This window comes from Numida meleagris, chromosome 9, assembly GCF_002078875.1.
Source record: "Numida meleagris isolate 19003 breed g44 Domestic line chromosome 9, NumMel1.0, whole genome shotgun sequence".
In the NCBI taxonomy this organism is placed as follows: domain Eukaryota; kingdom Metazoa; phylum Chordata; class Aves; order Galliformes; family Numididae; genus Numida; species Numida meleagris.
This window is the reverse complement of record NC_034417.1, coordinates 2,404,563-2,418,820: the sequence shown is the minus strand read 5'-3', so window position 1 is coordinate 2,418,820 and position 14,258 is coordinate 2,404,563. Positions and strand designations below refer to the sequence as shown.

Below are 14,258 nucleotides of genomic sequence, written 5' to 3'. Positions count from 1 at the left end.
CAAAAGTTAAGAAGGCTTCTGTGCAGCAATCACTTTGTGGGTATGCAAATAATGGCACGCCACGACTGCAAGAACACCTTACACATGGCAGCCCAGGACATGAACGAGGAGGGCAAGGGCTCAGGAAGCCAAGGAGTGAATTCCTCTTGTCAGCACAACAGCCATTTCCTTCTCTGCAAGAGCGCACGGTGTCATAGAGAGCAAAACTCCACGGAGAAGCAAGTTGCTCAATGTCACCACTTGTGCAACGCTGCTGCAGAGTTTGTGAAATATCAATTTCAATTTATTGTTCTATACTGTAGCTCCTGCAGAATTGAAATTTGATGAGAATCTCTGCTTTCATTTTAAGTTCTCCAGCCTACCTTGCTAAACAGAGAAGTGCGAGATAGCAATCTAGCAACTCGGTATATTGGAATGCTACAAAAGCAATGTTTTTTTTTTCCCTTCTGTTTTTTTGAAGACATTATTCAAGATATGCATCTATGCTGTCTGGCAGTAAATAGTGTTTGCTCCCCGGGAAAATACTGCATTGCAGACTTAGGTAACAAAGATGGCAGAGTAATTGCAAACTAAGCCTCATTTAAAAAATGCCCATGTCAGCTCCTGAAATGATAACAAAAGGTCCCAAGGCAGCCCTCTAGAACCCCGAGTGAACATTCATGTTTCTACAGAGCAAAGGGTGGATTTACAAGAAAGAAAGAAAAGTTGAATTGCCAACCTCGGCCCGCCTACTCTCCTTTGTTTTGCAAAACTGCAGTGACATAATCCACATCACTTTCTGAATAACAGCAGGTGGACAAATAAGGTTGCACAATTTAGCTAGAGCCTTGCATGCAGGCGTGGACAATTTTGCTTGAATTCAGTAACCTCTAACAGCTATTTACCAAACTCCTGTTTTAGTGACCAGTAAAACATTTTCTTTCCTACTTGCTATTATTGCAATAGCACCCTCGCGACTCCAAACCAGACACACGCTCATCAGAAAGCCTTGCAGTCACCTGGCAGTCAGCTTTGCACTGCAAAGCCGATGCCCAGCTAATTAGAACCATAAGACTTGGCACAAGGTGATTCACCCATAGCCAGCAGGAGGGAAGGAAAAGCCACGTTGCTGCTCAGCCACCTTTGCTCTAGGCAGGGAGCTGACACCGTCAGGCCTCCCACTTGCAGCCTTTGCTATCAAATGGAAGTCCTCAGAGCCCTGATGGCTGCAGAAATAGCTCACTCTCTGCCACAATTAACTCCTGATGTTTACCCGTGTGACTGCCTATGGGAAAACTTCTACAGAAAACTGCAGCCCCAATGCACGTAGTTGTTCTGGTAACAGGTTTACATGGGGGAACAGCATCTTTAAGCCACAAGAAAAAAATAATACGAAGAAGAAAACATATCCTAGTGCACTTACTGGCAGCATCTCTGCTTGCAGCCTCCCCTGCCTCCTCCCAAGTATTCTAGGAAAGGCTATTCTGGTTAAGCAGCGGTATGAAGCTGGTGCTTTCAGTCGCGTTGCTCTCTATCTCTGAGGGAAGAGCATCACTTCTCCCACTGGCAGGAAGCAACCCCTGTGAACAGGCACGGCGATGAAACGCTGCCTCTGCATTAGCTGTGATTTTCCTGATGAGAAGAAAAACCCTGGGCTCCAGGGCAGAGACCCAAGTACACGTGAAGTAGTAATGGCAACATCTCAGAGCGGTACAAATCTGCCTGCAACACTGATACCCCTTTGTCAAATACTCTTCTTACTTGTGATTACAGGTCTGTTGGACAACACAGATTAACTAATCCTTTTTATTAAAGTAACAATGAGTAAATCCTCTTTCACAGTTGCATGTGCTTTGACTGAGTGGAATTATTTTCTTGGCAACAAAACAAATTCCTGGTGGCGATTTGAACTGCTCTCTTTGAAGCAACAAAACTAATGATGTTTTACAGATTTAATGAACGTGTTCCTTATCTAAAAAGGAATATCCTTATCTAAGATTATCCTTATCTAATAAGGACTATCTAATTTATATTAAAAAAACCCACCCAAATATCCTCTGATGATTCATCATTTCTTACAACCGTCACACAGTCCCAGCTGAGAGGTGCCCAAGCTGGGCAGCGCAACTTCAACAGCCTCTACAAAAAGCAACTGACACAAATGCTAATTATAACACAAAATGGTAAATGGAAAATAGAATAAAGGCCAGCCAGCTAAATAGTTGTTATAACACGATACAACCTTGCTGTCTCGACTAAGAAAATGTGAGGTCAGTTGTATTGCTACTACTGAGGAAACCCTTAAGAAAGCAGAGAAGAGAAGCAAAGCAGGGCTTTGCACAGACACAGCAGGAGAACAAGAAGCGTGAAGAAGGTGAATAAGATGCTGGTGGCTGCACTGAAACTGGAATGCCAGAGCTGGAGGAAGGGCTCTGAGAGCTGGTGTCAGCATTGACTTCATTCAATCAATTCACTGCAGACACCAGCATTAAACGTTAAGGACGGTCTGGGAGCAGCTGTTGTTGAAACAAACAAGTAGAACGAAATGCTGTACTGGAGGTATCTGAGAGCCTTCGAGCTGGGGGTAAGAGAAAGCGGATACATTTTCAACATATTCAAATCTCACTTGCAGGCAGCAAACAGGAAGCAGAGCCGTTGAGTAAGGAACCGGCTGCTTTGTGCTTCACCTGCACGCACGACGCGGACGTGCAGGATGAACCCTGAGCACGCTGCTCCCCTACCCTGCCTGGCAGGAGGCCTGTGATCCGGGAACATGCAAGTGCTATTGCAGGTTTTGGGCTAATGCATATGGAAAATACCTCTTTAAAAGGGCTAAAACGTTCCTGTATTTACAAGGGGCAAAATCTGTCTTTTGCGTTTCTGAGATCTTTGAAGTAATGAGGCTGGAAGGCAAAACGATGGAACACAGAATCAGTCATAAGCAGTGGTGAGCAGCACAAACGTGTCCCCTTTAATACCAGAACAAACCCAGCAGCTTATGTCCTGGAGGCAGGCCCATTTGCAGAGCTCCAACAAGAAGGCACGGCTGTGCCAGCCACAGCAGCACAGCTTTGAAAGGATCTATTAATTCAGATGTGAGATTCTCTGCTTAGACATGTTGCAAAATTCATTCACTCGGTCACCAAGGCAGAGCGCAGCCTGGTGCAGTTTTTAAAATGGCAGGACTTCTTCCCCTTGCATTCCTATGGTTGGAATGAGATGTCCAAATGGCTGAATCAAATCCATTAATAGTTTTCTCAGGTCCCTAGAGAGGCTGCTGGTCAGCAGGCAGACACCCCGGTGCATCTGTGGGTGAGCTTGGGCCTGATAATGAGCAGGCGTTGTGTTCCCCGGTTAGGGAATTCATAGGTGGCTCACTGATGTACAGAATTTGCTACTCTTTCATTACAGCATCTGCACCGGTTTAAAAGAAGTAGGAGGAAGACTGTATTTTAGCATTTGTTGTACCGAGATATGTTGAACAGAAACAGCAAAGTAACTTGATAGCGCGCTTTGCACTTTTCATTGGGTGCTAATAGCAGTATGCCTGCCTGCTGGGGTGATACAGACCCATATGATATTTTCTCTAACCCCTGGGCAGCATTTCTCTGACAAGGAAGCTGTGTACACAGCCACGGGATGTAGCTTATTGCATCTGGAAATATGCAATCAAAATTTCTGTGCTGCGAGCTTGTTGCGGCGCATCTGAGTGGAGTGGTTCCTGCCAGGCAGAGTGAGTGATTAATGAGAGGTTTTACAGCAGCAATACGATCTGCCCTTGAGAAGTTCTCAAACAAAGAAATTGCCTGGGTATCAGCAAGAAGCTTTCTGCTTTCCTCCCTGAATGGCAAAACTCACTTTTCATGTATTTCACAGCAAGGCTGCTTCTCAGGACCCGTGTCTGTAACTAGCCCTTTGAAACATTAGGGGAGCTGATGCTTTGGTCTTGAGATCCTGTTTCATTAAGGGTAATTACATGTGTCAGATGAAGATGCGTAATCCCATCGTCAGTTGACTACTGTTACAACAGTGATAAGAGTGGGTCCACTGCACACTCTCCATCACCTTTTATCTACATGATCATTCTGCCTGGCTCAATAGAGCAGACCCTTTGCTGGCAGAGCCATGGGAATCCTCGTCCTACTGTCTTTCCTTCCTCCCCAATGCACACGCCAAGGGTGTCACCTTTCCCCTTGCACCTAGCCAGCACATCACTCGTACCGAGAGCCCCGTGGCGGTGCTGTGGTTTACCCAGCACGCAGCTCAGCACCACACGGTCGCTCGCTCACCCTCCACCCCCAGCGGGATAGGGAAGAGAATGGAAAAAGCCTGAAGTAGAACTCGTGGGTTGAGATAATAACTATTTAATAAGACAGAAAAGGAAGGGGAAAAAAGGATAATAGCGATGATAATAATACACACAAAATGATAATAATACACACAGAACAAGTGATGCACAAGCAATTGCTCACCACTCACTAACTGTTGTCCAGCCAGTCCCTGAGCAGTGGCTGCTTGCCTGGCAGAACTGCTCAGCAACAACTAAAACATCGGTGTGTCATCAGCATTTGTTTAAGCCATAACATAGCAACACACCAGACACTGAAGGGAAAAAACCAACACCTCTGTACCAACTGAAAGGAGGACAGGTGGTGAGCTGACCGACACATAGGAAGAGGAGCCGCTGCACAGAAGTCCCACACCCAATGCTAAAGATGACTTCCTCAAAAAGACCGCTTGTGCTGCTTTTGGCACAGCAAAATCTGGGGCTCGCTTCACTTCTTCATCATTATAAAACAACCTGGATTTGAGCAAAGATTTTACGGTGCCCTTAGCTCTGCTCCAACTGCTGCTGCCCAGGGCAAACCTAAAAGTACACTTGGATTTTCCAGGAATATGATTTGTTTCAGATGACTGACAGTAAGAGTCTCCTAAACCTGCAAGCTATGTGCACAAACTATCTAATCTCTTTATCTTTCTGTCCTCAGTGCCAGGAGTTCACCTTACACACCGGCTTTGAGGTGCTTGTACAGCGACTGTTGGATGGGAGGAAGATGTGCAAAGATGTGGAGGATTTGCTCAAGCAAAGGTGAGAAAGTTAGAGTGAAAAAAGTTTGAACAGACTCAACTTTGTCTCTCACTTTGCATCTGGAAAGACATAGTAGGCCGTTGCTGAATTCTATAATGGTACTGGTTTGCCTAGAAAAGCCCAGTGAGGTGAATCCCATAGTGGTCACAGCTGCTGAGTGGTCAGATGTACCAATGAGATGGCGACCCATTCCTGGGCCATGCACTCCTCGGGGCTGTTTAGACAGCTCCAAGTATAGAGTTCTGAAAATGAAACAAAATAAATGAGAATTTTACGCCAGTTATATCTTATGAAGGAGGAGACAGGGTGAGCGATGGAGGTGAGCAACAAGAGGGATTATAAAGCCATCTGATCTTAGAATATTAACACAGCTTTTCTCCCGTGGGTAATTTTCCAGCATTTTGACATGATTTGTGAAGGCAGATAATCCAAAGAAAACTTAAAAATTTAAGGAGAGATGAGAGGGGTGAAAGGATCAGAAATTCAGAGCTTCATTAAGGCTCAGGTACTTATTGGACCATAACACTCTAGTAGAACATGCATCCACAGCAAGGAGCACTACCAAGTTTCCCCATTCAACAGGAAACTAATGACTTGTACATTTTTCTTTCTCTTTAAATGTGCTGTGGCTGCATGCAGTGTTTCAGCTTCCTGTAACTATGAAACAGGGCCATTTTTCAGATATATACAACACTCCACAAGATGCTACCAAAAGCCCATCCCACATCCTCAGAACAGCCCGCATCATTTGCCCACCTCACTAGATTCTGAGTTACAACAGCGTGGTTTATCTCCATCCTTACACCCTTCTCAGGGCCCCTCAGCAACAGCTACAGACAGTTAACACTTTTCTGGGCGAGAGAATAAATATTACACAGCTGCTCCAACTTTGCCATTCATTTTTGTAATTGAGACTTACAAAAAAGATCTGAAATTTGGTTCTGTTTTAAAGTGGCTGAGTTTCAACAGTAGCGACGTGCAGCGTGAGGTGCATAACTCATGCATGACCTGTTAGAAAGCCCCCACTCTATGGATTATATATTCAGCAGCCGATCCTGTCCCTGTATGAATATCGCTCTGCCTTCCTCAGCCACAGCCTCCTTTGTCCTGCCACGCTGCCCCCATCCAGTTTTCTGGTGTTAGGTTGCTTTTCTAAAGGCTACTTTTCAAGCACTGGAACTTTCACGGGGATGTGAGCTGTCAAACTGAAAATTCATTATTTCGGAGTGTGAAGAGTCTCCCATCAAAATCCAAAGCTATTTGAATTGCTTTTCTTGATCACCAGTGGAAGCATATTTTATTGCCACGTGTCACAGAGTCCTGAAGTCACATCAGCTTGCTGGTAGCTTCACTTTATCTGTTTAAAATAGCTCCTTTGTGACTCATAACTTACAGAAATCAGAATTGCATTGCAGGCTTCAGGCAGGCTCTGCACTGCAGCACACATCTGATGCTACGCTTGCCTGTGGTTCAAAACATATTAGAGGCTTTTCTGCGAGCTGCAGGATGAGGTTCTTCCTGCTTCGTGGTGGAGGCAGAAAGGGCTTTCCACAAAGGAGAAAAAATACATTTAGAGTCATTTTGCAGATCTGAACGCTGCAAGAACAAGTGTTTCCATGAGTGTTTGTACAACCTCAAGACACTGCAGTGAGCCTTCATCAGCCCATGTGCTCATGTGTGTACATGCATGCTGGGGAGGAGAAAGAACTACAGAGAGAGGACTGGGTTCTAGAAAGAAGGCATTACTTATAGTTTATTTCTGGAATTTTATCCTCAAGTTATTAGCTGGCATGACCTAGGAGGAAAACAAAGCATGGGATGGATCTCTGTTTCCTAGTGGCTGGCTGTGTCATGGGTTTGGTGCCAGAATTTCAGCAAGGGCCCCTGCAGCAGCTGCCCTGAGTGCTGGCACCTCTGCCCTGGCTGTATCGACACGCCTTCAGCTTCCCACCATGATCAATTGCCTTTGTTCACTAATAGCCCTGCCTGATCCAGCAGAGAGCTGAAGAGTTTGGGGACTAAGAAAGAGGTCATAGTTCACAACAAAGCCCTAGATTTAAAGCACAAAATATGTTCCAGCTGTCGGGTGCTGCAGGGAAACCCAAAAGCTGCGAGTGCACCAGAAAGTGGCAAAGACAGCACCAAGATGTGCAAAGATGTTGTCGGCGGCCTGTCAGACTCCTCTGACTCTAGACTACCCCAGTCTGAGGTGAGGTCTGAGAAAGATTTACACAGTGGTTTTGCAAGAGCTGGGACTGGCTTAAGAGCTGGCCGTGCTTGTTTGCCTCAATGTGCTGCATACAAAGCAAGCTGCAAACCTGCATGTGAGATTTCACCTGAACCACCAGCCCACAAGCTCAGCTGGCCGCAAGCAAAGTGTCACACGCAGAGGGACATCCAAAGGTGCAGTCAGATGTTCTCATACAGAGATGCACCCAAACAGCTTCCCTGCAGCAGGACCAGAAGTCCTGCCTCAAGCAAACTGCCTGAGCTCAGCCGGCAGCAATTACAAAGGTCAGTGGCTGAGCAGGAAGGCAGACAAAAGAACAAAGCAGCGGGACTGCACGGCTTTCTCTTGTGACGCCTGCATCACGATTCCTATTTCAAATATGTTCAATATGTTTCTCCAAGGTGCCTAGTCTCAGGCTCAAAAGCCTATGGACCACTTCGAAATCCCTCCCGAGAGCTGGACTTAGCCTAAGCAAAACTTCAAACAATAATAATCCTAACACCACACTGTTATCTGTTGTTGACCATTCAACAGTATTCAGCAGCTGTAAAAAGGCAAAAAGGCTGAAAACTCAGTTCTGCCCTGGCCTTGCACACAGGTTTTAAAACATATTTTATAAAAAAAATCTTTTTTCAAACAGAGATGAGAAACTTCTTCCAGAGCTGGGGGAGAGGAAGGCGGCCAAGAAATCATTGTATTTCTTTATTAACCATGGAAACAGAACCACTTTCCTGAGTCATGAGTTACAGTTCCCCATTAGGTGAGGCACTGCACCACATTGTCGTCACACCCTCATCCCAAACTGATGCGGCCTCACCTTATAACTCTCATGGCTACTTCCCCCCCTGCCTCCACTGCAGCTGCTCGAGAAGGCATCTCATGTTCCCAGTGCTACTACTCCCACCTCCCACTCATCCACAACCTCTCTTTCAAGAGATCCCTTGGCACCCCTCCCTCCTTCCCTCCCAGCCTTCACTTCGGCCACCAAGTCAGCCATCACATTCTAGCTTTCTTCTGCAAAAGAGGTTCCTGAACATCTTCATTATGTTTCTCTTCTCTACACATCATGTTCTAGTTGGATCCATAGTCTGATCATGCCACAAAGATGAGCATTTGTTTTCCCTCACTTCTTCTAGAAATAGCTCACCTGAAATATTTTAGAGGTAACTGCCAGCACTAGAATAGAAGAGAGAGAAAATGAAGACAGAGGAAATAAGGAAATGCTATTTCTCATATTTCCTACCTCAGATGCAATTACAAGAAGAGCTTTATAAACATGGTGCTGCTACCACTAGGAGAAATTGAGAAAGTTTTTCTTTTAACAGAGCCCAAGCAGAAGAGAGGTACGGGAAAGAGCTGGTTCAAATTGCCCGAAAAGCAGGAGGACAAACAGAAATCAAGTAAGGAATTCTGCTATTTTTGGTACTAATGCGTTCATGTTGGAAGCAATATCAAACAGCTGTATTCTGCCTAGGAATGGGGTCATGAGCTGCTCACATCAGTGAGCTGCCCAGTGCTTCACAGGAAAAATGGGGAAGCACCACGCTCCTTCAAAGCAGGGCTTGGAATATCTCTTTTGGGAATTGCCAATAGGTCTTTGCTGGAAAAAAAGAAATTAATTTCAGCATTGCTAACCGTGTTTAACATTTGCTTCCAAAAGCAAGAAGAGTAGCAGGGAAAAAGGAAAAGGAAGCTGTTAGTAATTTAGGATGGTGGCTTGGCAGGTCTGGGATGCTTAGTAAGCCCTGACAGGCTGCGACAGAGCAAACCATCTCCAGTGCTACTAGTTTAGATGACATATAAATTGTGTTGGGAGGGGAAGATTTATGTTGGCACAGAATTTGACTTAATAAACACCGCTGATAAACTGCTGCTATTACTGATGGCAGCAGCAATAATGAGATGTATTTGTCATTAATGTAACAAGTAATAATACAGTAATAAGATGGAAAAGGATGAATATCTGGGGTCACAGAAGACAGGCCTGAAAGAGACCTCAATCTAAACAGAACAGCTCTATTGATCCCTCATCTGCCCTATATCTCATTTCTTAATTGCCATCTCCTTTTTATACCTATTTATCACTCTCTGTCGGTGTAAGCATGGTTTTCTTCTCATATCTTATTGGAAAACTTGACCTCAACCCTTTTCACCATCAGGACGTGCAAGCTGTAGGCAATCCCCTGTAGCACTTGCTATCGATTTGGTGGCACATCCAGGCTGGCAGGGAAGCTGTCGCATTAATCCAAGCGCCTGGTAATGGAGAGTGCCAAGGCTCAGTCCAGAGCGCAGGCAAGTCTCTCACTGCTCCATCTCTGCCTGGCTTTGAACAGTGTGTTAGGGTACAACGAGGTTCCTACCAAAGGCTGCTGGGGATAACTTGCACCTTCCTGTTGTCTCACTTCAGAGAAAAGGAAATTAAAAGAGCAGGTTAAGATTGGATGGTTTCTCTCCAAAGCAAATGCTCAGATTAGCAATCCAGGATTAACAAAAGGCTGCACCTCAATTTATTTACTGGCTATTCAGGGCAGGTAAAGGAAACACGTTCAGACACAGAGCTTTGGCTGCTCTTCTGTGACTTAGTGTTTAATTCACAGGTCTGACTTTTCCTGAGGAATTACAGTAGGTTGATTTAGAGGCAGAGCCAAGCCCCAGGGCTGGGGTATTAATCCATGCTCCCCTGAAGTTGCAGGAAGTTTGGAACCAAGCCCAGATCCGGTCTGATCCAAGCTTTATAGCTTGGCATAGAGAGAAGGCTGAATATACCAACAAAGCACACTGCAGAGCTGATTTGCTATGTCTCTACAAAGCCATGCCTGGTCTGGGTAGTGGCCACCGTTGGGCTGATTATTTTTTTGTTATTACAACAAGTGTCTCGCTGTGCTCATTTCTGAAGCAAAGGGAGCACACTTGGCTTTCTGTCATTCAGCATCCCTCTGGAGTTGCAGTGAATGACATTTGTCCAGAGTTAATGCTATGCAATCAGAAAAAAAAACTGGAATCTATTCAGGGCAGCTCTATTCATGGAAATGAGCTATTTGGTTTGATGCCTTGAAATTTTTGGCCTGGTGTGCAGTCTCTGTTTATTTAGATGACATACGTCGCTAAAACCAGTACTGCTCCCAAGGCTGGTCCTTCAGAGAGTCTGGAGGGAGGGAACATGTGTACTACCTTTAAAAACAAAAATATGCTTGGAAGGCCTACCCTACAGCTGGCCCCACAAATAACTCCAGTGCTTCCCCTTTATACGGCTCCCATGATAGGATAGCACACTGAATGCCAGTAGTTTTACAGATACCTGGTGGGCTGAACAAGGATTTTCACATCTCTGTATGTATCCTCGGGTAGCAATATTTCTCAAATGAAGTCTAACTAAGGTGTTGTGCAGGTATTAGTCCCTACAACTTGCCTTCGGCAATCACTGGGAAAAAAATAGCTTCCATTTTTTTTTTGTGGAACATTTTAGAGAACTCCCTGTGCCACGCAATGTATCACGGAGGAGCAAGAATTACTCATTTTAGATCACTTACTTATTTCCTTGCTAATGCAAAATTATCCCCTGGTCTGAAATTCAGTCATGTTTTAAATATCTCTGTTGCTAAGGCTTTCTGTCGCTTCTCCCGGGAAATCATTTCACACACCAGTAGTTCTTAATATCAGGAAGGTGCTGGTACCCTTCTAAAAGGCTGATAAAGAAAAGGAAGATCATCCATCCCCAGCAACCGCCCATAAACTTCCAGTGTCAGAAAACACACAAAAGACCTAAGAGAAACAACTGCAAGGCCAATTAATTCTGTTTAGCACATTATAAACAACCCAGTGAATTGGCTCCAGAACCCTCCCGTCATTCCAGCACGGTTAGGGAAAGCAGGGCAGGAGAGAAGTGGCACAAAGCCGGGGTGAGCAGCTGTCCCCGTGTGGGGCAAAGCCCCGGCAGCAAAGCCACGCTGTGGCCATGTAATGGAAATTTAACGGCTGCTCTGAGAAAAACACAGGTGACAACGCACGCTGGGTTTCCACCTCGTCTACTGCCCGTTGTTTGCTCTCCCAGCACTGTCACAAGCGCCGGGCTCTGGGGCGGTGCAGAAGATGCCCTTTTGACTTTCCCAGCAGGGCAAGCAAGCTGTCCTGCGAGAAGGACAGGAGTGAGCTCCTCCAGTGGGGCCCGACCCCTCAGGCCCCGCACTGCTGGTGCTCAGCGCAGGCCAACAATGCAGTGGGACTGTGTTACTGCCCACACAGCAGTGAAACACGTTAACCTGGGGAAAGAGCCCCTGCAGAGCCCTCAGTGCTAGAAGTACACAGACATCGCCCTGAGCCGGGAGCCAGCAGGGGACAGGCTTCCAGAGCTGCAGTTCTCTTCTGTCGGGTCCTCGCTGCTCTTTTAACACCATTATAGGCAATGGCTAAGATTAGACTACAGCTAGAGAGAGGCTGCTATCAAAGCAAAGTCAGAGAGGGAGATGTACCACTGCAACTACTTCTTTGTTTTTTCCTTCTTTTAGATAAAGCAAAGGCAGTGCTTCTAAAATGAGTTGATGCCAGCTACCATGGGCATGGCAAACAAACACTGCAGCTTCCAGCACAAGAAATGAAAGTGCCCTGAAAGGGCTGCCTAGGAGCCAAGGCACGCCATCACTCAGTAGCACAGCCTAATTCAAGCAATTTTAGGCATTCTGTCTGCTTGCCGCTGCCTCGAGCACTGCAGCTGGTGGAAACTACTTCCTATAGGAGGAGAAATCCTCTTTCAATGCACAGCACAGATCTAACCTAGCATTTGCTGAAAGCTTTGGCAAGTTCACTTCAATCTACAGAAGGATGCACACATTTAAATCTAAGTGTAATACTGCAAGAAGGGTCTCACAAGCCTAGATCAAAATCTGTCCAGCCAAGTATCTCGTCTTCGACATTACGATCCACAAAATATTTCTCCTAAATAATCTGAGCCTGGTGGTTCAGAGGCTGCCAAACCAGCAGCAGCTTTGTATTAAATAGCTCCCAATGGATCTTTCTTGTATCTTGTTCTTACTTAAAACCCTAAAACACGGTAGCAACCACTGAGTGTTATAGCAAAGCAATGCGCTTGCCCATTAAGTGCCATTTTTTGGATTCATTTCTAACCTGTCCCACCACACTTATCATGTTAGACAAGACATTCCTAACAGAGGCAGTTTGGGATCTTGTCAGTGGGGTTTCTTGAGGCATGTCTGTACCGGTATGCTGCAGTCCCACTCCTTTTGGGCCTTACACAGAGCAGCATAACATCATCAAAGAAAGGAAAAGGCTGGCTGCTTCTTTCAGGTAATCACCCGGGCACCCCAGCACAGCTGTGGATGCACACTATATGCAGAGATATGGACAGTTGGGAGCCCCAGTGAAAGGGCTGGAGGAGAGCAGGTCCCCGGAGGCATTACCATGGAACCTCTGTGCAGCTTAACACTGCAGTGGGTCAGACCTAGGAGGGGACAGGGCAGTCCCCAAGGAGTGGGCAAGGTGTGGGATCGCAGCAGTCACAGCAGAGTGATGGATGCTGCCCTGAAACAGACCTCTGGAGCTCATCTGTTGGAGCTCAGGGCTAAAGGGAAGCCTTCAAAAGTCTTCATTTCTACTCGATGCTAAGTTTAAAGCCCTGTTAACCCACTTTTTTAGCTTGCGTATAGAGTCACACACACACATATATATGAATCAAAATTTCACAGTCTCTAATTATTAAACAAATTATGAAAAAGATGATTACAAAGCTACAGCCCTACTTTCTTGGCAAAGGCCAGGTTACACCCACAGCCAACAAGGGAGAGGGCCAACACATAACAATGTTTAAGCTGCCCTACATTTCTGCAGTCTCCATATTCTGTGTTGCACTCATGGGATAGGATGCACAGAAAGTGGGATTTTCAGCTGAGTTACAAACAGGGACCAAATCTACAGATGTTTGCTGGTAATGCACACAGTAATGATGCCTTGACACACAATAGATAGTTCTCAGCAGAGCTCATCCCTTTGAGAGGAAACGTCCTGCAAGGTGACCGGGAATTTCTGTGCAACAGCTTTGGGCAACTCTTCAATGGAAAAATATGAGAAAAAACATACTACAGAGCCCAGTTTTCAGGCACGTCCTCTGCTTCAGCTGAAACAGAGCCTCTGGGAACTCGTCTCCTCTGTAAAACAACTGATGTAAACATGCAGGAGCTGGTTAAATTCCTCCTAGTCTGACAACAGCTATATTTGTCATTTGCCCTGCTTGTCTCTTCTTATGTATATGATTTCCTCTGTTTTTCCTTCCTTCTTTTCCACTAACATCTCCTTCAGACCTCGGGAAAGGGCAGTTCCTTCAAGCTTGTTCCTGCTCTGTCCTTCTCTGCAATTTCAGAGAACACGAGGTGAGGGCATCTGTAACGAAATGCCAGGCTGCTGTTTCCTGTGTATAAATATAGCGTGTCTGTCATGTAATATACAGAAACATCTGTACTGTTCTCACAAAGCATTTCTGAACCGAGGCTAAAAATCATTTTGGAAGGTCACATTCTTCCATCGTTAGGTACTTTCCAATCAGACGTTTCGAAGCTGCACAGAGTTTATACACTCACACGTGTGTTTTGAACTTTCAGGATGCTGTGAAAACAAATCCAAGCATGCACATGAAAGAACTAAGCCTCTGCTCAGTTCTTGTCAAACCCAGGCTAGATAAGCTCGCCGGTGACGAGGGCAAGTGGTTTTGAGCTGTGCTGCCCTTTTTCCAGGAGATGAGATTTAGTTCTACGTTAAAGTACCTAAATTGTTTTGATGTTTTTAATCAATTGGTTTGAATGCCGTAGATAATCCTGGAGTCACAAGGGGTCTGGTTTGCTCCCCCGTCCCAGCAAAGTCTGGTGTGATTAGTGCATGTTTGCTTGCAGTAACCAGCCCTGAGAATGCTACCGTCCCATTTCCAGCCAGTTTGGGGCTGCTTCTATTTCTGAC

At 45.6% G+C, this 14,258-nt stretch overlaps 1 protein-coding gene across 4 annotated transcripts in view; it reads left to right on the top strand.

Annotated features, from left to right (window-relative positions):
* The window catches only part of PSTPIP1 (proline-serine-threonine phosphatase interacting protein 1), a 48,292-nt gene that overhangs the window by 7,259 nt on the left and 26,775 nt on the right, over nt 1-14,258 (top strand). Inside the window, exons 1-3 of one of the 4 annotated variants that reach the window (XM_021406956.1) lie at nt 2,510-2,563; nt 4,968-5,068; nt 8,624-8,698. In XM_021406956.1, the coding sequence (XP_021262631.1) occupies nt 2,525-2,563; nt 4,968-5,068; nt 8,624-8,698 (215 nt within the window). In that variant the 5' untranslated portion in view covers nt 2,510-2,524. Of the gene's footprint in view, nt 1-2,509; nt 2,564-4,558; nt 5,069-8,623; nt 8,699-14,258 lie in introns of those variants that run through there. The other 3 variants (XM_021406957.1, XR_002441745.1, XM_021406955.1) reach the window with 3 other exon arrangements.